The 24425-nt window shown below is 55.2% G+C and overlaps 2 protein-coding genes across 32 annotated transcripts in view; both read left to right on the forward strand.

Annotated features, from left to right (window-relative positions):
• MAN1C1 (mannosidase alpha class 1C member 1) overlaps positions 1–9505 on the forward strand; it is a 55795-nt gene extending 46290 nt beyond the window's left edge. Inside the window, exons 7-15 of one of the 31 annotated variants that reach the window (XR_008508808.1) lie at positions 473–596; positions 2469–2562; positions 5381–5496; positions 5672–5891; positions 6348–6520; positions 7314–7429; positions 7818–9019; positions 9060–9100; positions 9187–9505. Coding sequence is in view for 1 of the 31 variants with exons in the window: in XM_054517220.1 (XP_054373195.1) it covers positions 473–596; positions 2469–2562; positions 5381–5496; positions 5672–5891; positions 6348–6520; positions 7314–7429; positions 7818–7938 (964 nt within the window). In the remaining 30 variants the exon portion in view is untranslated. Of the gene's footprint in view, positions 1–472; positions 597–2468; positions 2563–5380; positions 5497–5671; positions 5892–6347; positions 6521–7313; positions 7430–7817 lie in introns of all 31 variants that reach the window. The other 30 variants (XR_008508816.1, XR_008508819.1, XR_008508796.1 and 27 more) reach the window with 30 other exon arrangements.
• Positions 9506–12167: 2662 nt separating this feature from the next.
• SELENON (selenoprotein N) lies at positions 12168–23250 on the forward strand. The gene is made up of 12 exons (XM_036397018.2): positions 12168–12281; positions 14039–14156; positions 15110–15240; positions 15686–15898; positions 16531–16655; positions 17388–17525; positions 18392–18473; positions 19340–19528; positions 20520–20625; positions 21360–21472; positions 22115–22216; positions 22569–23250. Exons 1-12 carry the CDS (start codon positions 12168–12170, stop codon positions 22737–22739), a joined length of 1602 nt encoding a protein of 533 aa, XP_036252911.1. The 3' UTR covers positions 22740–23250.
• The last annotated feature ends 1175 nt before the right edge of the window (positions 23251–24425 follow it).

Genomic DNA, 24425 nt, shown 5'->3' on the forward strand with positions numbered 1-24425 from the left:
TCTGTGTGTCTGTCCCAAATCTGTGTGTGTGTCCTAAATCTGTGTGTGTATCCTAAAATCTGTGTGTGTGTGTCCTAAAATCTGTGCATCTGTCCCAAATCTGTGTGTGTGTGTGTCCTAAATCTCTGTGTGTGTATCCTAAATCTGTGTGTGTATCCTAAAATCTGTGTGTGTGTCCTAAATCTCTGTGTGTGTATCCTAAATCTGTGTGTCTTTCCTAAATCTGTGTCTGTGTCCCAAACCTCTGTGTGTGTGTGTGTGTGTCCTAAATCTGTGTGTGTGTCCCAAACCTCTGTGTGTGTGTGTGTGTGTGTGTGTGTGAGTCCTAAACCTGTGTGTGTGTCCTAAATCAGTGTGTGAGTCCTTTCCATGCCCCAATGACACCTGGCAAAGGCAGGGCTGCCCCGGGGCAGGGCCACCCCAGGCTCTGGCTGTTTGCTGGCAGTGAGAGCTCCCTTTTCTCTCCTTGCAGTGGCATGAGCTGGAGCTGGGGCTGGGCATCTGCTGGCAGCAGCATCCTGGCAGAGTTTGGGACCCTGCACCTGGAGTTCCTGCACCTCTCCGAGCTCTCTGGCAACCCAGTGTTTGCAGAAAAGGCAAGTGAGCCCAGCCTGGCTTCTGTGGGGTGGCCTCTTCATCCTCCTGGGGGGCTTTTCCCAGTGTGGATTTTACCCAGAGAAGGGCACAGCCATCAGGAGCCTGCTTTGAGGGACACAGATTGTTCCAGGCAGAACCCAAAGGGAAATGGGGCTGGTCCAGAGTGCCACAGTGGGGTACAAACTGACAGGATTGCCAAAAAAACACCCAAAAATTCCGCATTTCCAGCATGTGTCCAGTGCAGGTCTGTCAGCTGTGAAACAAGGAGGGGATTTGAAGGAGAGACAGGAAAAAAAAGAGGAGGAAGAAGCTGGGAGAGGAAAGTGGAGCTGGGATGGAGGGGATGGAAAGCAGTGAGGGTGGGGTGAGCAATGAGTGTCACAGAGGAGGGAAAAGCAGAGGGTGAAGGGAAACAGGAAAGCCAGGAAAATCTGTGGGAAGATGAAGAGAGGCTGGTGATGTGAAACAGAGACAAGGCTGAGGTTCCTGAGGACAGGGATAATGACAAATTGCTGCCAGGGAGGGGGAGCTGAGGAGAGGCCAGGGAGAGGAGCACTGTGAGGAAATGAAGGGAGGGGAGAGATAAGGAAACGCTGGGGATGCACTGCTAAAAACCAGAATTGCATCCTCAGTCTGGGTTCAAACTCTGTCCCCAGCCTAAGAGATTTTCCTCTTCTCCTCCTAAGCCTGTGGAGGGAAAAGGGCAAAACCTTTCTGAGGGACTCTCCCGGGCTGATGTGTGCACAGAAAATGGAGCACAGCCGCCCTGAGAGGGAAAATGTGGGATGGTGTGGGCTCCACCAGCCCAGCCTGTGGGAATTCCTGCAGGGGAGCAGATCAACCCATGAGCTCCCAGCCTGGGACTGGGGTGATTTTAGCAGGAATTAAAGCCCATCTGTGTCTTTTATTCAAACCTGTCATGAATATGCCAAGCTCCCAAACTCCAGTAAATATTATGGAGCCTGACAACTTCCTTGGAAGCACTGGCTGAAGGCTGTAGCCAGCTTTCGGCGTGCAAATTGTCTGATTTTGTAAAAGGTTTAGGGCAAATTAGCTGCTCTGTAGGTTATAATAGAATATTTATGCTGCATGGAATTTAACTGGGTCCCTTAAGGGAAAGGCCTGTTGGATTTAATGGGGGTGAAACCAAGGGGGGCTTTAGAGAGTTAAGTGCTGGCTGTTCTGGGGCATTAAAGGAACTGTCTCTTGTTGAAGTTAAAGGCCTCAATTCATCACGTTAAGTGACCACATGGTGAATTTAAGTGCTGTGTGAGTCACTCATCCCTGCCACTCCTTTCCCTTTGGATCATGGAAAAAATCACCCCTGGCATGGCTCACATCTCCCATTTCCACCCAGATCCCCAAGCATAGAATCAGGTTTGGGTTTGGAAGGGACCTCAGAGCCCACCCAGTGCCAGCCCTGCCATGGCAGGGACACCTCCCACTGTCCCAGGTGCTGCCAGCCCCAGTGCCCAGCCTGGCCTTGGGCACTGCCAGGGCTCCAGGGGCAGCCACAGCTGCTCTGGGCACAGGGAGGAATTTGGGAAGAATATCCCATCTAACCCTGGTCCCCTTTACCTTGGGGCCATTCCCCCTTGTCCTGTCACTCCACACCCTTGGGGAAAGTCTCTCTCCAATTCCTGGTAACCCCTTCAGGTGCTGCAAGGACAGAATCCCCCAGGATCCCTTCTGGACCATGGCAGTGAGCTGACCTGGGGCTCTGCAGCGTTTCCAGAGCCATTTCTGAGATTGGGGTTGGGCTGAGCCCCAGAGCCTCTCCCTCCCTGAGCTGTGTCCAGGCTGGGAGGGATGGAGGGAGGGCTGGAGGGAGGGCAGAGCATTAACCCCAGGCTGTCTGTGCTCTCTCACAGGTCAGGAACATCCGCAGGGTGCTCAGCAGAGTGGAGAAGCCCCAGGGCCTGTACCCCAACTTCCTGAGCCCGGTGACGGGGAGCTGGGTGCAGCGTAGGTATCCCTGCCTGCAGCAGGCCAGCCTCTCCTCCCCTCCTCCCTTCCCTCCTTCCCCAGGGGCCCCTGGCACAGCAGCCAGCCAGCCAGGCTGTGGGACAGGAGATAAGCCAGGCTTGGCAGGGAGCAGGGCAGGAAGTGTGCCCTTACCCCCAGATGTGTGTCCAGCTGTGTGTGCCAGCTGCAGAGAGAGAATCAGAGCCTTGCTGAGTGTCCCAGCTGCAGAGAGCGTCCCTGTGAGTGTTCTCAGAGAGAGAATCAGGGCCTTCCCTGCACGGGGGCTCATCCCACAGGTGTTGGGAGCCAGCCCAGGCTGGGATCCTGCAGCCAGCACAGGGAGCTGCATGGGGAGCACATGAGGTTCCCCTCCAAAGTTCAGGAGCCACCTGGAGAAGCAGAGGGCTTGGAGGAGCCCTGGATTCCCCTCGGATCCGCCTCAGATCCAGGGAGGAATTCTCCTGTGCATTCCTGTTGCTGTTACCATGGCAGCTCTGCAGAGCCATTTGGGAAGGAAGGATGAGATAAGGATGTTTGCTTCTCTCCTGTTGGGAGCCCAGCACTGGAGCAATAATCAGGGAAGGTCTTGGAGAGGGCAGGGGAATTGTGGTGGCACACAGGGAGGAGGCTGTGCCCCTCCTCAGGAGTTTGCCCTGTGGCAGGAGCCACTTGTGCAGCTGGGCCCTGATCTGTGACCTCCACTCTCTGCTCTGTTATTGATCTGCTTGTTCTGGCTGCTGGATTTGATGTTGCCAAAGAAAAGTCTCTTTTCAGAGACTGGTTTGAACCTGTCAGAGGGTGACATTTGTCATCCAGGCAGGTTGCTCTGAGTCCTGCAGCTCCTGGTGTCCCCATGCTCTGTTGCACCTTTTGCTGGGCTGGATCACTGCAGAGCTCTCCCAGCGCTGCTTTTGGGGCTCTGGTGGCAACAGGCAGGGACAGAGCCCTGGCTGTGAGCAATCCCTGACCTGTAACTGGCAGGGCTGGTCCCAGCAGAGTGCCTGGGATGGTCACAGCATTGAACCAGAGCTGCCCTTGGGTGCTGGGAGGAAGCCCTCATCTCTTCTGCCACGAATTTAATCCTATTTTCTGTCTCTTCTGCCACGAATTTAATTTCTGTTTTCAGAGAGGGGCCTGGTGGTGCTTTCCAAAGCACAGTAAAAGCAGTTTCTGATTGCTTGGGACAGGAGGTGCCTGGAGATTTCCTGGTTCCAGACAGACCTTCACAGGCTGTTTGTGACCTTGGGATCTGCCCCCATATTCCAGGGAGGGAGAAGAGTGATCAGCCCCTTCTGCACCCCCAGTGCTGCTGGGGACAAACAGATGAGGGCCAGAGCAGGGAGGCATCTGCAGCCTGCTCCCCAGAGAGGCCGGGCTCTCATTTCCTCTCCTGCCATTAAAGCTCTTTGCAGGAAGCTGTTTTCCTTGAAATTGCTGTGATTTTCTTAAAAGCTGTATCTTTGACCTGGCTGAATGAGCAGATCTCGTCAGCGGAGAGGCTGGGCTGAGGCTGTGGGAGGGCAGCTGTTACCTGTGGGCAGTGGATTTATTGATGCAGGGTGCCTGGGAGGCAAACCTGCCGTATGGAGAGCAGCTCTGCAGCAGGGCTGCAGCTTTGGGGAGTTTCTGAACGACACACTCAGGATCACAGAGCTGCTCTTTAAAGGCAGCCTGTGCTTGCAAATCCCCTGCCCTCCCTGCTGGCACGGTGTTTAATCTCATTGTTTTGCTAGGGATTATTCACTGGATCACTGGACACACTGTGTCAGGGATGTTTGCTCTTCAGGTCAGGAAAATGATGCGTGGCTCTTGGTTTGTGCTGCTGGGAGGATTCAGCATTTGGAATAAGCCTCGGGACTTTATCTGTGTACACGGAGAGGGGAAACAAAAATCTGAGCAGCTCTGACACCCGCTGCATGGGCTCAGCTGGGAAATGAGGGTGGGGCAGAGCCAGGGGGGGACGCTGTTAATTTGTTAATTAACAGGATGGCTCAGTCCAGGGAGGGCCGTTTGTCTTGCTCTCTTAAAAATGGGAGTGCTTGAGTGCTGTAAAGAGCTGCCGTTCCCCCTGTGGCAGAGTTTGGAGCTGTAAATGCATCCAGCAGCTCCCCCCAGGCACAAACCTGCAGCTGCCAGGCCCATTTCACTCTGCAGTCCCTCAGCACCTCCTGCGAGGTCAGAGCAGGGGGGGCTCTGAGCAGACAGCCTGGGAAATTTCATTTCTGCAGAGGAAAACATGCACTGCACATCCCTGTGCCTGACTTTATCACTTTAATGTGCCAGCAAGCCCCAGCCTCGCCCAGGGCCCAGAGTCCCTCCGTGGGGCAGGAATACAAATGGCAAAACCCAGGAGTGTGTCCACAGCCCCTTGCTGGGACATTAAAATGTGGGATCTGTGGGATCCCAACACCTCTCCTTCCTTTCCTGAGGCAGGGAGACAGCTCCCAGGGGCTCCATCCAGATGGAAATCCCTCAGTACCCACCACTGCTTTGGTTTATGAGGCTGGATTTATGATGATGGCTCCATAAACAGGAAGCATCTTCACGTGGCAGGATAAATAACTTGTACAATAAGGCCTCTGAATGGTTCTGCTAAGGGATACTGATGCTCTGGAAAATGACAGAACATTTTTCTCCTGATTGCACTTTCCACCTTTCTTCCTCTCTGAAAAGCAATGCTGCCAGCTCTCCCCAGGAAGCTGGGCAGAGGAAGGAGAGAACAAGGGCATTAAATAGGACGAGATTGTTTCCCCTTTGTAAGGCAGCTGCTCACTGTCTGCCATGAGGCTGAAGCTCTTTCCTGGCTTTCCCACCACAGACCACGTCTCCATCGGGGGGCTCGGGGACAGCTTTTATGAATATCTCATCAAATCCTGGCTGATGTCAGACAAGAAGGACTCTGAAGCTAAGAAGATGTACGACGATGCCTTGGAGGTGAGGAGCCAGCTGCTGCTCCCTGCTTTTTGGGGGGGCCATGGTTCATGAGAAGGGTTCAGACCTTCAGAATGAGCCTCTGGGTTTCCTTGGTTCTCACTCCTGGCACTAACTAACACTGAGTAAGTTTTACTCACTGTCCACTCTCTTGAGATCCTGATTTTCGTCCCTCTAGGCAATAGAAAAGCATTTGGTGAAAAAGTCTGCAGGAGGCTTGACCTACATTGCTGAGTGGAGGGGTGGCATCCTGGATCACAAGATGGGCCACCTGGCCTGCTTCTCTGGGGGCATGATTGCCCTGGGGGCCCAGCACAGCACGGGGGACAGGAGGCAGAGGCACATGGAGCTGGCAGCAGAGATCACCAGCACCTGCCACGAGTCCTACACACGCTCAGGTACCTGCACTGCAGGGAGGGCATTGCCTGCCCTGCCAGGGGGGGTCTGTGCCCCAGTGCTTTGGGCTGCAAGGGACCTTAAATTCCATCCCATGGCAGGGACACCTCTCACTGTGCCAGGTGCTCCCAGCCCCAGTGTCCAGCCTGGCCTGGGGCACTGCCAGGGATCCAGGGGCAGCCACAGCTGCTCTGGGCACCCTCATGAACCAATTTTTTCCAGTGCTTGCAAGAGACTGGGATTCCTCAGCACAGACCAACATACCCCTGCTTTTCTGTTTATCAAACCAGTGCAGTTGGTTTTGTCACCATCCTGATCCCTTCTCTCCAAGACACTGCAGAAAAAAAGGCTCAACAAAGCCTTGGGCAAACCCTGGCGTGCTGAGCAGCCCGAAGGCAGCTGGCTGGTGTCCTGCTGGTGCTGGCCTGGCAGTGACAGTGCCGTGTCCTTGTCCCCAGACACCAAGCTGGGCCCCGAGGCGTTCCGCTTCGACGCGGGCAGCGAGGCCACGGCCACGCGGCTCAGCGAGCGCTACTACATCCTGCGGCCCGAGGTGGTGGAGAGCTACATGTACCTCTGGAGGCTCACCCACCAGCCCAAGTACAGGCACTGGGGCTGGGAGGTGGTCCAGGTAAGGCTGCAGAGGGCACTGGGCTCGGGGGGTCCCTGCATTCCTATGGAAATCTTTGCTTCGGTCGGAGGAAGGAGCCGAAATTATTGAAATTGTGTTAAACGCTGAGATGGGTCAGGAACGCTCCAGGCTGGGTTGGATGGGGCTCTGGGCTTGGTCTAGACGGAGGTGACCCTGTCCGTGGCAGGGGGGTGCAACTGGGTAATTTTGAAGGTTCCTTTCAACCCAGATTGTTCTCAAACCCATGAGCAATGGGGCAGGGTCTCAAACCCATGAGCAATGGGGCAGGATCAAACCTGTGAGCAATGGGGCAGGGTCTCAAACCTGTGAGCAATGGGGCAGGGTCTCAAACCCGTGAGCAATGGGGCAGGGTCTCAAACCCATGAGCAATGGGGCAGGGTCTCAAACCCATGAGCAACGGGGCAGGATCAAACCCGTGAGCAATGGGGCAGGATCTCAAACCCATGAGCAATGGGGCAGGATCAAACCTGTGAGCAATGGGGCAGGGTCTCAAACCCGTGAGCAATGGGGCAGGGTCTCAAACCCGTGAGCAATGGGGCAGGGTCTCAAACCCGTGAGCAATGGGGCAGGATCAAACCCGTGAGCAATGGGGCAGGGTCTCAAACCCGTGAGCAATGGGGCAGGGTCTCAAACCCGTGAGCAATGGGGCAGGGTCTCAAACCCATGAGCAATGGGGCAGGGATACACAAAGTGCCTCCGTTCAGGGTTATCTCCACTGTGGCTGTTTGTTCTCCCCACACTGTGGGGGTGGCTGAGGGTTCTGTTCCCCCAGGCCCTGGAGAAGCACTGCAGGGTGGAAGCTGGCTTCTCTGGCATCCGGGACGTGTACAGCACCACGCCCAGCCACGACAACATGCAGCAGAGCTTCTTCCTCGCAGAGACCCTGAAGTAAGTGTGGGCTCCCAGAGCAGCACAGCTCCTGCAGCAGCTGCTCAAGGAGCCTCAGATGATGAGGGGGAAGTCTTCTCCTCCCGGGGGAGGTGTCCCTGCCCAGGGCAGGGGGCTGGAACCAGAGGAGCTTTCAGGATCTTTCCAAGCCAACCCATTCTGGGGGAAACTGGGCAAGGCTGGAAATCTTTGTGAGTTCCCTGCAGCAGAATCTCTGCTGCCCTTGGCTCCCTGGATGCTCCTGCCCAGGGGCTGGGGCTGAAGGGCTCTGCTGGGTTACCAGAGAAGGGTGGGGATGTCCAGGGAGGTGGGAATGTGTCCCAGCTGCTGCCTGTGCCTGCCTGGAGCCCTGCTGAGCTCCTCCAGGCCGTGTGTCCCTGTCCTGCAGGTACCTCTATCTTCTGTTCTGTGAAGATGACGTGCTGTCCCTGGAGGATTGGGTGTTCAACACCGAGGCTCACCCCCTGCCCATCAACCACACGGACTCGAAAGCAGCAGGGCAGCCCTGAGGCCCTGCCCAGCTCCTGCTCCCCCAGCCTGGGCAGACTCTGCTTTTCCTTTCCATTGAAGGAATTCCTGTTGTTCCTGAAATGGTGTTTGGGGGCACTCGTCCAATTGCGGACAGGATTTTCTTGGGAAGATGAACCATGACTAAGCACCTTCTTTTCCTCTGTGAGGAGCTCTATTAGGCTGATGATGAGATGTTTATTCTGGGCCATACTGTACACAGTTCATAGACATTCCTTTATACAGAGAATTTATATGAAATCCACGGATTTTGCTTTATAGTGGCCAAAGGACTGGAAGTTTGCCATAAAATAGACTTTACACACACACGAAGACACACACATCCTCCTTTCCTTTCTCTGGTTCATTTCTGCCTTTCATCTGCTCTTGGATTTATCACCTTTCCAGTGGACAGCACTCAGTGCTCTGGCATTTCTGGTGCTGGGCTCTGGGGGCTCTGCAGGAGAACGAGGAAGGGGAGTTGTCCTTGGGGATGGCTGAGGAGCCAGCTGAGAGCTCAGGAGTGAAGGGAGGACAGGGAGAGGTGATGTTCTACTGGGAAATGAGAGGATCAGACCCTGCAGACAGGAGCAGCCTCAGGCTGGAATTTGCAGATTTCAGGGGGGGACTTGAACCACCCTGATCCCTGCTGGAGGGGTAACTCAGGAGCAGTCCTGGAGGCTCCTGGAGTGATAAATTCCTCCTGCAAGGGACACAGGAGCCAACAGAGGGGCTCTGCTGGGCCCAGAACAAGATCTAAGGCTGCAGAGGCTGTGGATGGTGAGTTCAGGATCCTGAGGGCAGCAGGGAGGGGGGAAAGCTCCAGCCTGGGCTGCAGCAGAACCCACCTGGACCTCTCCAGAGGGACAGGTGACACAGCCCTGGGGGACAGGTGACACAGCCCTGGGGTTCAGTGACACAGCCCTGGGGTTCAGTGACACAGCCCTGGGGGACAGGTGACACAGCCCTGGGGTTCAGTGACACAGCCCTGGGGGACAGGTGACACAGCCCTGGGGTTCAGGTGACAGCCCTGGGGGACAGGTGACAGCCCTGGGGTTCAGGTGACACAGCCCTGGGGTTCAGGTGACAGCCCTGGGGGACAGGTGACAGCCCTGGGGGACAGGTGACAGCCCTGGGGTTCAGTGACACAGCCCTGGGGTTCAGGTGACACAGCCCTGGGGGACAGGTGACACAGCCTTGGGGTTCAGTGACACAGCCTTGGGGTTCAGTGACACAGCCCTGGGGTTCAGGTGACCCTGCCTGAGCAGGGACTGGGACAGGGCCACCCCAAAGGTCCCCTTCAGCCTCAGCCATTCTGTGACTCTGTGGTGTCACAACTGTAACTAAACCAAAATCCTTGCTCCTGATGTATTTTTATATACTTTTTTTTTTCCCTGTGCTCTTAAAGTACATTTACCACCCATCACATCTCATTTAACTTTCCTTTTATTGTTTTTTTGGTGTTTTTCTACTTTTATTTGGAACTAAATGTTACGAGTCACTTGTAATAATTTTACTGCTGTAATAGTCAGGTCTGTGAAACAGAATAAAAGTCTTGTAAAATAAAAAGCTTGTTGGGGTTGATCCTGTAAAAGACCAGCGACTCCATGCTTGGAATGAGACAATACTGGATTTAAAGAGCGGATTTAAAGAGTTTTGTGCAGTAGAAGTTGGTTTCTAGGGGAATCCAGGCAGCGGTTGACAGCAATCCCCAGCTCTGTTCGAGTGCTGGGTCTGGGATCAGCATTCCCTCTGATCACTGCACAGCTCTGTGGCCCTGGGGGATGGAACATTTTTGTTCATTCTTGTGACAGCCTCGTGACAATTGGTTCATTCAGCAACTTGGGGGAAAATAAAGTTGCTTTGAGCAAGTTGTGAAAACAGAAAATGTTGTTTCTAAATTCCTGCCTTTGTAATTCCCCGAGAGAAATAAGATTGTCAGATGGGGACTTAGCATTATCCCAGGGATAAAGCTGCAGCCTGCTAAGCCTGGCCTAGAGGAATGGGTGTTGGTAAATAAACATCTTGGGAGTGAGCTGTGTTATCCGGGAGATTTGGGGATGGGGAGCTCTTGGAGCTCAAAGGATTCTGATAATGGATTAAGGGAATTTCTTAAATAAGAATGACCTGCTCTTGGAGTAACATGGAGCAGAACTTAAACCCTCAAAATAAACAGTGTGGTTCTGGCTTCCTTCAGGAACAGATCCATGGCTGGTTTCCATTTCACACGGGTGAGTGGGACCATCCCACACCCTCCCAAGGAACTTTCCTGCAGCTCGGTGGCCACTCCACAAACCAGGAGCTGTTCTGGCCAAGGGGAAATCTGGGATGGTTTCTCCTGCTGGGTGGAAATCTTCCCTGTTGTTATTTTTAGGATTCCCTTTGATCCAGGTGTGCCTGGGTGGGCCCCACAGCAGATGTGTGGATATTTAACATTCTTCCTGAGTGCTGTAATCCCAGCACCCAGAACAAACCCAGAGAGGTTTGTTCTCTTTCAAGGAGCTGCAGCCACCCTGAATTATTTCACATTTCTCTTTCATTCTCTTTCCCATGAAATAATCTCCCCGTTTCTCATCTTTTGTGGTGACTGGAAATGGTTTGGGTGTAAAACGAGCCCAAAGAGAACCAGCTCAGCTCTGCCACCACCCTGCCAGGTCCCCTCCTGCTCATTTCCCTGACAAAGCAGGGCCTTTATCCTGCTCCAAACCCATCCCATCCCGTTACACTCTGTGGTCCGTGCTGGGTTATTATATATATGGTTAAATATATATATATATATAGGGAAGCAGCAGCAGGTTTTAGAGCACATCTGCTGCAGGTGCTGAGCTCATCCCCTGCTCCCAGACCCATCCCTGCTCCCAGACATCATTTCCATGCTCTGCTAATTCCACAGCCACAATCGGGTTCTTTATGGAGCAGAGTTCCAGGGAAGTTTTCTGCTGTGCTGCAGAAGGAATTTTCACTGCATGAACCACAAATTTCCCCCCTGGTTCCACTGCCGGGCTCCTCTGCTTGCTCCCATCCTCATCCTCCCTCCTCCTCCCTTAATGGCTTGGTCATGCTCTCGCTCATCTCCATCTCCAGAGTTCTTTAGACCTAAAACAAAAACGATTAGGCAGGCTTAGGATACAGCAGAGCTTCAAAGGATTAAAGGCTGACGCTTCCTGCTACCCTCGGAGAGATCAAACGCTCGGTGCTGGCCCTGCAGCAGAATCTGCCCTGGCAGTGGGGGATTGGAGCAGGATTGGAAGCACGGAGGAGCGGGAGGATGAGGTGTAGGGAGTTCAAATAATAAATTTGTGTGTCTAAATAATAATTTTGTGTGTCTTGGCCCAGCCACCGCTAAGGGACAATGTGACAGCAATGCCACTGCTGTGGGAGGGACACTGAAAATATGGGAGGTTGAAAAGCTTGGGGTGGAAATGACCCAAAATGTGACCCATGGTGGTAAAAATGACCCAAAATGTGGGGATGATGCTGGAGAAAGGAGGCTGAGCACCATCACCCCAGGGCTGCCAAGTCATTCCCATGCCCTAATTCCCATCCCCAGGGCTCAAACCTCAGCAGAATCACTGCAAGTGAGCCCACTGATACCTGTTTTATTAAAAAATACCCATTTTGGTCAGCTAGAACCAAGCAGAAGTGCAGAATATGGGTTTGGGAAGTTCAGGGTTTGGTTCCTTCTGGGAAAAGCTGAATTAAGGACAAAATGGGAATGTGGGGATGGACACACACCCCTGTCTCCCATGGATAATAAAGAAAAAGCCCTTGGAGACAGAGGAGGAGGGGGTTCATCCCCCCAGAGCCCTCACAGCAGAGCCATTTCAGCCTAAAAAGTGCTTTTTCCTGAACAAGTGCCGCTCATTTACCATTAAAACGTGGTTTTATCCTGACAAGTGCCGCTCATTTAACACTAAAAGGAACTTTTCCCTAGCCGGGCGACGGGGCTTTAACCCTAAAACACAATTTTTTCCTTAGCGGGTGCCGGTCATTTAACACTAACACGATCTTTTCCCAGACGCACCGACGCTCATTTAACACTAAAACACACTTCTCCCTGACCGGGTGCCGCTGATTTAACACCACAAAGCCCCTTCCCGTGACGGAGCGGAGGTGATTTAACACCAAAAAGCGTTTTTGTTTCCCCGCGGGGCCCGCGGCCCCTCCTCGGCCGCCTGACGCCTCCCCCGGCCGGGCGGCCATGGCGGCTCCGCGGCGCGGGCCCGGCGCGATGGCGGGGCCGGGGCCCGGGCCGGCCCCTCCGCGCCTGGCGCTGGCCCTGGCGCTGCTGGCCGCGCTGCTGGCCGCCAAGTACTACCGGGACGCGGAGGCGGCGCGGCAGCAGGTACCGAGCACCGGGTACCGGCTACAGGGGCGGGGACGGGCCGGGCGGAGCGAGGGGGAATGGCGGGCGCGGCCGGGCCGGGCTGCGTGAGGGGAGGCGGCGGCGCCGGGCGGGCAGCGGGGCTGAGGGGGCACCAGGAGCCGGTGGGCACCGGGGATGAGGGAGCCGTAGCGGGGCTGAGGGGGCACCGGGCATCGGTGGCGTCTGAGGTGGCCGTGCCCAGGCTAAAGTGACTTCCAGGAATCGGTGAGGGCTGAGGTGGCCACGGCCAGGCTGAGGGGGCACCAGGAATCAGTGGGGGGTTAAGGTGGCCATGGCTGGAGTGACCACCAGGCACTTGGTGAGGTCTGAAGTGGCCATTGCCAGGCTGAGGGGGCACCAGAACCGCTGGGCACCGGGGCTGAGGTGGCTGTGGCCAGGCTGGGCTGACCACCAGGCATTGGGGGGTTAAGGTGGACACTGGGTTGAGGGAGATGTGTCAGCACCTGCAGCCAGGTGCTCAGCAGAGCTGTTACCTATCTATCTCCAGAGCCCAGGATGCTCATCCCCATTCATTCAGGGAATAAAAGCACGTTAACTGTTGACAGTCCACAGTGCATTGTCCCTGTGCACAAAAAACCATCTCCCTTCATTTTTTAATGTTCTTGGCCATGTCCTCATCCAGATCTTTGTTTTGAGTTCCAGTTTATTTCAATCTCGGCCCTGGAAGTGCCCTGGAAGGCTCTTAAGTGCTTTTGTAGCTGCAGTTGATGGGAGCAAAGCCTTCCAGGCTGCATTAGTGCTGCTTCAGGCTGGCAAGCAACAGATGGAAAATAAACTGGCTCGGGAGCTCTGGGGATGGTGCTGCAGGCAATGGAGAGCAGCAGGATGCAGAGTGTTTGTGCTCCCAGCTCCAGGATTCTCCAGGGTGGCAGGGCAAGCTGCTGGATCCTGGGGCACGAGCCAAGGGCTGGCTGGCACTGAGGGCTCTGTCCTGCCTGCTCTGTGTCTCTCCCTCCTCTCACACCAGCCTGCAGCTCTTGCTCTGCCTCCAGATTGTCCCTTTCCCTTCAGACTGTGGAGTGGAAATGTCTGGAAGCATCCAGAGCCCTTCTGGGGCTGCTCTGAGGGAGACACCACCTTGGCGAGCCCTGTGGGGGCTTGTCAGAGGGAGAAACTGAGGCACGGAGAAGCTGGGATCCCGTGGAAGTTTCTAGAGAAGGCTGTGGGTTCTGTGACTCCCTGATGGGTGGCTGAGGGAGCAGGGAGCCAGAATATTCCATGCAGTTCCAAGGCTGGAGATCTGGAGGGGCAATGACCACAGCAGGGCAGTGATGCTGGAGTGGATCCCACCACGAGTGGGACTTTCTAATTCCAAGGGCTCAGCTCAGTCCCTCTGTGCTTTTGGAATGTGGTAGTCACATATGTGAGTGCCTTTGTTTGACTGCACATCAGCTTATCCCAGCAACCACCACCTCCAGGTGCTGCCAGTAGCTGCAGGTTTTGGACTAACTAGCTGGAAAAAGTGAGGAATTTTTCTGGCAAAAGACTCTGAACGTGAGCAAATGGTTCAGCTGGAATTACTCAGGCAGATGCAGGTTCAATATCCTCCTGCCAGCAGTGCCTGGACACGTTGCAAATAGCACCAAATCCTGCCAAGGGGCGTTCATCTTCCCCCTGGATGTGCTGGGAAGAATGGGCTTAACTCCAGAGGGGCCAGAGTGCACTCCTGCAGGAGGTTCCAATGAAATCTCTCTTGCCTCTTCTTCCCAAACCAGGAGCTGGCTCTGAAGTCCCTGGGGAATGAGGGGCTGTTCCTCTTCTCCTCCCTGGACACCAACAAGGACCTGTACCTGAGCCCAGAGGAGTTCAAGCCCATCGCTGAGAAGCTCACAGGTGAGTTCCTGTCTGCGTCCCTGCACGGAGCCAAACGTCATGGACCCACAGCTTGAACTCACTGAATATTTTATTCACTTCATTGTTTTCTGGGTGCTGCTTTGGGTCTTATTTACGTGAAGAGAGGCTGTGAAGCTTTCCATGTTGTTGGAAAGGCTTAAGCAGCAGACATCACTGTGACAAAGTGCAGTTTTTACAAGGTGGAGGATCCCACTGCTGGACTAGCAAAGTACATAAGTTACTTTGTGTGGAGCTTAAAGGGGATTTGGGATGGGTGAGTGCAACAAATGCAGCTCAGGCCGGGCCAAAGGCATCAGTGAGGGCTCCATTCAGCTGGGGCAGCTCTCCTGGGTGGCAGCTGTGGGAGATCATCTCTGGAGGCTGTGTCAGCACAGAGCAAGTGGCTCTGCTGGTGCCAGCCAGGGAGGAGTGTGGGGATGACAAAGGACAGTGGGGACACAGGCTTGGCTGTGCTCTCCTGGACTGGCTCCAGTACGGGCTGGGATGGGGCTGGGAGTCTGCCTGGGCTTTGCAGCCAGGGAAACAGGGAATCATGGAATGGTTTGGGCTGGGAGGGACCTTAAAGCCCATCCAGTGCCACCCCTGCCATGGCAGGGACACCTCCCACTGTCCCAGGCTGCTCCAAGCTCCATCCAGCCTGGCCCTGGACACTTGCAGAGGGATCCAGGGGCAGCCACAGCTGCTCTGGGCACCCTGTGCCAGGGACAATTCCTTCCACTGTCCAACCTAAACCCACCCCTCCCACTTTAAAGCCATTAAGCCCATCCCCTTCCCCTTCAGTTTGTGCAGCCAGAGCTGGTCTGGGGATGGGTCTGAGTTCTGCTGTGTGGGATCAGCTTGGAGACCCCCAGTGCCCCAGGATTTTCATTTCACAATTGCTTTAAAGGGGAGGGAGGGGAAGCAGCTGCTTGAATCCCTGTCCTTTTGCCCAGGGGTTGCTCCAGTCTCAGAGTCTGAAGAGGAGGAGACGCCAGATCCAGATGGGGAGACTTTGTCCGTCGTGGCCAAGTTCCAGCCCTTGCTCATGGAAACAATGACGAAGAGCAAGGATGGCTTCTTGGGAGTAGGTGTCCTGCAGGCCCAGACTGTGGGACAAACACGTCTGGGGGCTGGGAGCAGCACCAGGAATACTGGGAGGGGACAGGGGAATACTGCTGAATCCCGTGGGATTTGCTGGGACAGGGACCCCCTCAGCATTGCAGGGTTGCAGCACACTGGGCAGTGCCCTGGCCCAGCTGGAGCAGCACACACTCCTTCCCTCCTTCCTGGGGAGCTGGGAGCAGGAGCTGAGCTGCCTCTGCTCAGCTGGGGCAGCAGCACTGCTGGTACAGGCCATGTTCCCTCTGCTCTGTTACTCACATTCTTGAAGGCTGACAGAACTGTTTGGTGGGGTAAGAAGAATTTGGGATGTGATTCTTTCCCCCCTTTTCCAAAGCCTCCCTGCATCCATGACATCACTGCACACTGGGGACTCCAGGGTGGGCTCTGACAGCATCTTCTGTTCCCAGATTTCTCACGTGGCTCTGTCTGGGCTCAGGAACTGGACGGCCCCAGCAGCCCCCATGAGTGTCCTGCTTGCCAGGCAGTTCAAAGCCTTCCTCCCTCCTAAGGACAACCTGGATCTTGGGGATCCCTGGTGGATAATTCCCAGTGAGCTGAACATCTTCACTGGGTATCTCTCCAACAACAGGTTCTACCCTCCACCTCCCAAGGGCAAAGAGGTGAGATATGACACTCAGATTTTATGTGTGAATCCCTATTTTCTAGGGAAGCAGGGATTCTGCAGTTTATAACCAGGAGCACCTAAAGTGGAGGCAAAACTGAGAGCAGGCAAAAGCTCTGTGTGTGTCTGTGACAGGCAGATGAGGCTGACTTGAGTAACTTCATCCTCTTTGTTAAGTGTGTGGGATTGGAGGATAGCTTTTCCCAGAGAGGGTCATTCAGAAAGGACCTGGGATCATTCCTGGTGGAACCCTTAGGTGCCAGCTGGGACCCTGTGTGTGCTCAGCAGGTAAAGCCTGGCTGTGCATCCCCTCCCCTGGGTGCATCCCACCCCTTCAAAGGCTGAAGCATTGGTGGAGGCAGCCTTGCACATCAGTTTGCTGTTGTGCCTGGGCTGCTGGGAAGCTGCAGCCCATGGGAATGGCACAGGAGCTGTGCAAGATGGATTTATTTGTGACAGCAGTGCCTTGCTTTGTCTCCTTGCTGTGAGATTAGGTCGGTGTCTGAGCTGGCTGTTAAACCACAGCCGTTCTCAGGTGGGGTTGCTTTGGAGGAAGTTCCTGCTCAGGTGGGGGTTGCTTGGGAGCTGTGTGAGGAGCAGTTCTGATGCTGCTGCTGCCCTTCCCTGCAGGTGCTCATCCACAGGCTGCTGAGCATGTTCCACCCGCGCCCCTTCGTCAGGACGCGCTTCGCCCCACAGGGAGCCGTGGCCTGCCTCCAGGCCAGCAGCAGCTTCTACTACACCGTAGCATTCCGGTGAGCCCCGGGGGCTGGGGACACCCCCGGGGGCTGGGGACACCCCCAGGAGCTGGGGACACCCCCAGCCTGTCCCTGGCCCAGGCAGGGCACTGGGAGCCCTGGCCGAGGGCACAGCAGTCCTGGCACTGCAGCGCGTTCCCTAGGGACACCGGGTGGTGTGGCTGGGAGGGAGGTGCAAGCCAGGGTCACCTGTGCTGCCAGTGTCACCGTGTCCTCATGCAAGCCAGGGTCACCTGTGCTGCCAGTGTCACCGTGTCCTCATGCAGGGCATCACCCTTGGCTGAAAGAGGAGAATCTGGCTGGCAAGAGTTCTGTTAGATTTGGGTTTATCAGTGTCTTTCCAAGGGGGAGAGTCCACACAATTGTTTTAGTGGCAGTGTTACACACTTTACACAGCTGTTACACACTTTACACTTCACAGTGTTACACGCAGCTTTGATGTGTCTGAGCAAGCTAAAGGGGCCTTGTTTTGTTCTTGTGTTTCAAGGAATGATAAAGTGTTTCATCCTTCCTGGCTGCCCAGTTCCAGAAGGCATGGATACTGGAGATGCTCCTGCCCCAGGGCATCTGTTCCAGTCTTTCACCTTCTTCACTGTGTGACATGAAAAGCTTTTTAAGCTCCACCTCTCCTGCCCAGTTTAGGTCCATAGTTTCAGGTGCCTGGAGGCAGCTTTTCCCTGCTGTCACTGCAGTGCAGGATCCCAGCTGATGGCTCCTCTCTCCTTTCAGGATCCACGCTGAATTCCAGCTGAACGAGCCACCAAACTTCCCCTTCTGGTTTTCCCCGGGGCAGTTCACAGGTTACATTGTCCTGTCCAAGGACTCTTCCCACGTCAGGGACTTCAGGCTCTTTGTTCCTAACAACAGGTACGGCTGTTTCCCTCTCATTTCTTGGAAAATCTGAGAGATTGGAGTTCTGCAGTTGCCTTAAATGCATTTCTACATCACTGAGGATCCCTGAGCCATGCAGGGCCTGATTCATGCCCAGTAACTGTCCCTTGGTGCTGGGAGGATGGGAGGGACAGGCAGGGTGTGGCAGGACTGGCAGTCCCAGTGCAGGACAGCAAGGCCTGGTGCTCCTCCTGCAACATATTTTTTGCTTGGAGTCTCACAGGTTAAGGTTTTGTGTGCAGAGCTTTGCACCAGCTCGTTCCTGCTCTCTGGCAAGGAGCTGGAAGCGTTTCAGGGGGAAGAAGCTTCAAATCTCTTTGCCCATGACAAGAGTGAAAATTCTATTACAACGTTACCCTGGCGACTCAACCCCAGTGGCTCTGTCAGCACATTTCTTACAGCCAGCAGCCACTTTGGGCTCTGCCAGCAGCCTTTTGCTTCCAAAAAAACACTTTTAAAAGTTCAGCAGGATCAGAATGTGCAAGTGGAGTGCTGGGAAGGAAGAGGGAGCAAAGACATCTCTCTTTCCTGTCATTTGACAGAGCTCAGAGGTGTTGAGTGTGATTTCCAGAGTGCTGAGTGGGTGCCTGGGCCCTGCTCCAGCAGGATTGGTGTTCCTGGGCTGCTGCAGGGAGCACAGAGATCTCCAGAGGCTCTGGGCCCAGTGCTGGCCCTGCAGGAGGATGTTCCCATCAGTTTGGGGTTCCCTTGCCCAGCTTTAGCCCTGGGTCACTCCTGGGTTCCAGTTTGGGGTTCCCTTGCCCAGCTTTAGCCCTGGGTCACTCCTGGGTTCCAGTTTGGGGTTCCCTTGCCCAGCTTTAGCCCTGGGTGTTCCCCTGCAGGTCCCTGAACGTGGACATGGAGTGGCTGTACGGGGCAAGCGAGAGCAGCAACATGGAGGTGGACATTGGATACCTGCCTCAGGTCTGTGCCCTCTCCTGTGCTCCACACCTGGGCAGCTTCTCCTCAGGGGTTTGTGCTCCCTGAGCTGTGGAACCTCTGTACCCCATTCCTTGGAGCTTTCCCTGGATCATTTCAGTACAGCAGTAGAATTTCCATTTGTCTCTGTCTGCCCTCTGCAGCCCTGTTGGCAGCTCTTCTGATATTTTCCTTTTTCCCTCAGTGTGGGTTGAATCCTAAGCTTTTGGAGGCTTTTTCCTTTTTTAAAACATTGCCTGACAGGCAGGAGGGAAGATGAGGAGCTGAACCCAGGCCCTGAGCCCAGAGCAGGGTATGAATAACTGTGGGTCTGGATTTAGAAAGTGCACGAGGTTGTTCCCCTTTTTAGTGGTAATCCCAGCTCTTGGGACAGGAAACATAAGGCAGAATTGTGAATACCTGAATTCACCAAGCCCGTGTTCTCCTAAACTAGAGTCATGATTATTTTTAATTGGCAGAAGTCAGGAAGGCAGATTTAGCAGAATCATTTCAGCTGTACCAGAACCACAGGGAAGCTCCTGGGCAGCTTTTCCTGCTGCTCCCCCTCGTGGCTTCCTAGGGCTGAGCTGGTGACAGCAAGATCCTCCAGTGAGCCCCTAATGACTGAAAGGATCTGGTGTCCACAGTCAGTAATCTGCCCTGGGAAGGTGGGAACATGGACTCTGTGCATTCCCAATCCAGAGAGTGCAGCCACACTGGGGGAAATGAAGTTCCTCTCCTGCTATTTCATTGGAAAAGTGCAGCTCCAGGCCATGGGAGATGTTCCTGAGGAGCTGCACGGGGTTATTTGGGATCTGTGTCCTGTCCCAGGAGGGGCTGGGTGCAGGTCCAAGGCAGGCTGTTCCCTGCAGATGGAGCTGGAATCCACAGGGCCCTCGGTGCCCTCCGTGATCCACGATGAGGATGGGAAGGTCCTGGCCAGCAAGGACCCCTCGGGGGAGCCCATCCAGTTTGTGTTTGAGGAGATCACCTGGCAGCAGCAGATCCCCTGGCAGGAGGCAGCCCACAGGCTGGAAGTGGCCATGTATCCATTTAAGAAGGTGAGGAAGGGGCTGGGCTCTCCTTGGCACGTTGATTTGGGGCAGATTGTCCTCACTCAGCCACCCAGTGAGTGTCCTGGAGGGCCAGCAGGGTCCAGAGAACACAGCCTGAGCAGCTTCCAGGGCACTGGGAGGGTGTCCCAGCGTGTTTGGGGTCACACAGCAGCACAGGCAGGAGCAAATTCTCCCTGTCAGGTGTCCCCAGGATTGTGCTGTGGGTGTAGGCTCATCCTGCCTGCCTCTTATCACTGGCTGCTGTGATTCTGGAGCAGGCAGGTAATTGTGCTGCTTACAAATGCTTTTTCCTCTGGCTTCACTTGCACAGCAGCCAGGTGCCTCTGGACCAGGCTTTCCTTATCAGCAGAGAACACACGATCTGCCTGTGCCTCTGCAGCCTGCAGCCAGACACAAATTTACAGCTCTGGCTGACCCAAACTCTTTAAGATGCCAGCAGGCTGTGGAGCAGATGGCCACTGCCTGTCACTGCTGCCTTGGCTGGAGGGACACGTTTTGGTGGCTGCCTCCTTGAGTCTGAGCTTACAAATGTCCCTTCAGGCTGCCAAGATGTTCATATCAGTTCCTTCCATTTGAGTGATGGGAGCAGCTCTGTGCAGGCTCCTCTGCCGGTTCTCAGGCTGCTTCAGGAGGTTTGTAATGAATGCCTCAAGGGCAGATTTCCCAGCAGCTGGGGTGGGGCTGCAGACAGCCTGGCCACCCTGCTGCAGGTGTTCTCTGCAGTGTGAGGGTGCCAGGGACAGGGGGACCACAGCCTGCCCAGGAGGTGTCACCCCACGGGGACACCACCACAGTGATCACTTTATCACAGTTATCACTTTATCACAGTTATCACTTTATCACAGTTATCACTTTAAACCTGCAGGTCCTGCTGCAGACTGAGCTCTGTGTGTGTCCCTGGCTCTGGTTCCTTCCTCCTGCTCCTGCTGGAGCTGGGCTGTCGTGCCTGTCCCTCACACTGTCCCTCTGCCCCCAGGTCTCCTACCTGCCCTTCACAGAAGCCTTTGAGAGAGCACAAGCAGAGAAGAAGCTGGTGCACTCCATCCTGCTCTGGGGTGCCCTGGATGACCAGTCCTGCTGAGGTGAGGGCATTCCCAGCCTGGCTGCAGGGACGGGGGCCAGGGGGCTGCCCAGGGGCCAGCAGGAAACCTTGAGCCACTTGTGTGGGCTCTGGAGATGCTGAACAGACAAAGGCTGGGAGTGGGGATCCCTGGTGGGATCCCAGCTGCCCAGTGGCAGCACCAGCTCTGTCTGAGACAAGCTGTGAGTCAGGTGCCTTTGTCAAGGAGGAGACATGGCTCTGGTCTTTCCCCTTCCTCCCTCCTGCTGGGGAAGAGGCAGCATTGGCAGGGAAAAAGGGGCACTGCTCTGTGTGCCTTGTCCCTGGCACCTGCACAGGACAGGCCAGAGCCAGGCCTGGCCTTGGGGGCTGTCCTGATGTGCAGCTTTTCCCCCTCAGTGCCTCAGAGCTCCTGTGCCACCTTGGCAGGAGGGATGGGTGGGAGGGGAAGGGTCCCTTCAGTCCTGTCTGCCCTGAAAAACCCTCAGCACTGAGCTGTGCTTGGCATGAGCAGCAGGTGGCACTCGGGGTGGCTGCCATGGCTCTCCTGGGCCTTCTGTGCCTGGCTTGGGCTCTGCTCTGCCGAGCAGCACCTGTGGGGAACAAAAGCCATGGAAAACTGCCAAAAATGGAGCAAAAAACAGTGGGGAGGGCTGGGGGCACCAGAGCCAGCTGGCACTCAGCAGGTGGCATCGAGCATGGTGACAGTGACCTGAGGAACCACAGCAAAGCCTCCTGTGCCTCTTCCTGTGCCAGGTTCGGGGCGAACTCTCCGGGAAACCGTCCTGGAAAGTTCGCCCATCCTCACCCTGCTCAACGAGAGCTTCATCAGCAGCTGGTCCCTGGTCAAGGAGCTGGAGGAGCTGCAGGTGAGGCTCACACTCTGCTGGGGTGCCAGGGGGTGCCATGGGGTGCCAGGGGGGATCTTTGTTGTGAGCCCTCCCTGTCCTCGGGCGCTGCAGGGGCCAGGCAGACAGCAGATGGAGGCAGGCTGAGAGGTGGCACTGTGACCCCTTGGCTCTGTCCTGGTGCCAGGTTTAAAGCTAAAACAGATGATTCTCTGTGAGACAGCCCTGCCCAAGGCCTCTGGTGCCATCAGCCAACTGACTCCCCTGCAGCCCAGGGGACAAGCAAATAACCAAATAACCCAATAACTGTCTGAGCCCTGGGGCTCCTGGCTGAGCCTTTCCCCACTTGTGAGCCTGTGCTGTCAGCTGGGATCAGTCACAGAGCTGGGGACTCTGGGAAGGGCTGGCATTGGACTCTGGTGTGCCTGTGATGGGGAGATTTTCTTGTCTGGGGAGAAAATCTGCAGCTGCAATGAGAGAGGGAGCCTGAAAGGGAATGGGAAAGGGAAAGCAGCCTGTGAGAATGGTACCAGGCACCCTTGCACTGCAAAGCAGCTCTGTGCTCCCTCCCTCCCTCTCTCCTGGGGGCTCCCCTGTGTCATTCTGGTGTCATTCTGCCACGTCTGGGCTGTGCCAAAGTGTGGTTTTGGTGTCTCCCTGCAGAGCAACAGAGAGAATGAGTTCCACAGCAAACTGGCCAAGCTGCACCTGGAGAAATACAACTTCCCTGTGGAGATGATCATCTGCCTCCCCAACGGCACGGTGGTAAGGCTGGGCTCCTCCCATGGCATCTGTTCTCTGCAGGGTCTCCCAGACCTGGAACTGCCCCTGAGCCTTGGGCCCTCCACCTGGAAATCTGCAACAAATGTGTTTTAGTTTTTCATCTTCTTCTTAACCTAAGCAAAGGGTCAGCACCCTTGGGGGAAGATGGCGCATTCTCCTCTGACTGTGAAATTCAGACCCGAATTCTGGTTCCTGAATTAGCACTTGGAAGGAATCGGATATTCTGTGGGAGCTGTTAGAGCCTTGTCTGCTCTGTGCTGGCTGCAGGCCAGGGCAGGGGATGGGGAATTGCTCTGACCCTTACAAGTCTCCTCTCATCTGTTTTCTTTGCCAGATTCACCACATCAATGCCAACTATTTCCTGGACATTACTTCTATGAAGCCTGAAGATGTTGAAAGCAGCATCTTTAGTTTCTCAACCAATTTTGAAGACCCTTCAACTGCAACTTACCTCCAGTTCCTGAAGGAAGGGCTGCACAGAGCAAAACCATACCTGCAGCCCTAAAACCAGGCACTGAATGCCCCCCTGAGATGGCCAAAGACTTCAGAGATCTATTTTGGTTACAGCAAATCCTCCTGATGCCCGTGGCAGCCGTTGGTGTTGAGCTGCAGGCAGTCCCAGCTGGGGCTGTGCTCTGGATCCTGGTGTGAGCTGAGCTCCAGTTTCACAGCCTGCCCCTCTCACTTCAGGCACGTTTCTGCAGGAGTGCAAATACTTGAACACGCTCCCAGTGCCCCTGCCTGGGTGTGCACCCACCCTCATTCCTTTGCAGCTCCTGCTGGAGCTGCTGCAAGCCCAGAACTGACCTGCAGGATGTGCTGGGTGCAGGGACAGCACTGCCATCGTGACCAAACACTCGTGCTGAGGACAGAGCCAGCAGCCCTGGGCACTCCCTGTCGCCTCAGGGCCAGCCTGGTGTCCTGGGCAGCTCTGGACACTGACAGTGACAATCTGTGTGACAGGACCCTGAGCAGGGCCCTGTGTCACCTGGTGGCCTCGCTCAGGCAAGGTCTGTGCCCCGAGGGTGGGCATCAGAGGGGTCAGGTGAGGATCAGGCTGAGCTCCTGCAGTGACCCCAGGCTGAAGGACACAGCAGTGAGCAGTGTCCCTCCCACCCATCCCTCCCAGGGCTCCCTCCCCAGCAGCTCTGGGACCTTCTCCCCATGCTCCTTGGAGCTGCTGCTCTGTCCCTGTCTGCTTTGAGCTTCTGGGGGAGGAACCATGAAGTTCCCTCTGGGAACTTCCCTCCTGGCTGAGGACTGGGCAGTTCTAGAAGCCAGAAGTACAAAAAGGTATTTTCAGGAATTATTTTTCCAAAGAGATTGTTCAGACCTGAAGCCATTATCCCTTACCTGAAGCCACCCTGAGCAGTTGCTCCTACTCTGTGCCAATGCCTGCATACAGAATGAGCATCATTTTGTAATTTGGGGAAGGAAAGGTTAAATGAAGTGGGATTTAAGGAATATTCCTACAGACATGTGAGGGGACAAAGCATCCTCAGTAGCTGTCTGCAGCCAGCCCTGGCTGGTGATGCTTTTTCTGCTCTCTGAAGCACAATTTTGTTGGACCAAATTAAGGGAAAAGCTTTTTTTTTTTTTTTTTTTTTTTTTTTTTTTTTTTTTTTTCAGTCCTGGGAGGAGCCTGGTGGTGGCAATTCCCCTGCCCCCATCCTGCCCCAGCCCTCCCGTCCGTACCTAAGCCTGGAGACTGAGCTTAGCTGCACCTCTGGGCTGAACCAGTGTCACTTCACTAATTGCTCTAGTGAGATTAATTAATGACCCCGGGATGGTTGGCTTTGTAACTATGCATTAGCTCTGCACTTTCTCACTCCCCGGTGGGACAGGCGGGGGTCAGGGCAGCACTGTCCAGCCCTTGGGGCCCTTCCATCCCCGCAGGGCTCAGCCTTTGGGATCCCACTGAGTTTATTTCATTCTCCCGAGCTCCCCCAGCCACCTGCAAGCGCTCTCGGGATGAGCCTGGACAGTGACAGGGGGAGCCCAAAAGCCACCCCCGAGCCGGAGCAGCCTGGGGGATCCCGAGGGGTCACAGCCCGTGTCCCTTTCCCCTTTTCCCGTGCCAGGCTGCGGGGCTCCAGCAGTCCGTGCCAAGTTCCCCCCGTTCCGTCTCTGTATTCCCCCGTTCTCTCTCTGTATTCTCCCCGTTCCCTCGGTGCGTTCCTCCCGTTCCGTC

Source organism: Molothrus ater, chromosome 24 (assembly GCF_012460135.2).
Source record: "Molothrus ater isolate BHLD 08-10-18 breed brown headed cowbird chromosome 24, BPBGC_Mater_1.1, whole genome shotgun sequence".
Lineage (NCBI taxonomy): Eukaryota > Metazoa > Chordata > Aves > Passeriformes > Icteridae > Molothrus > Molothrus ater.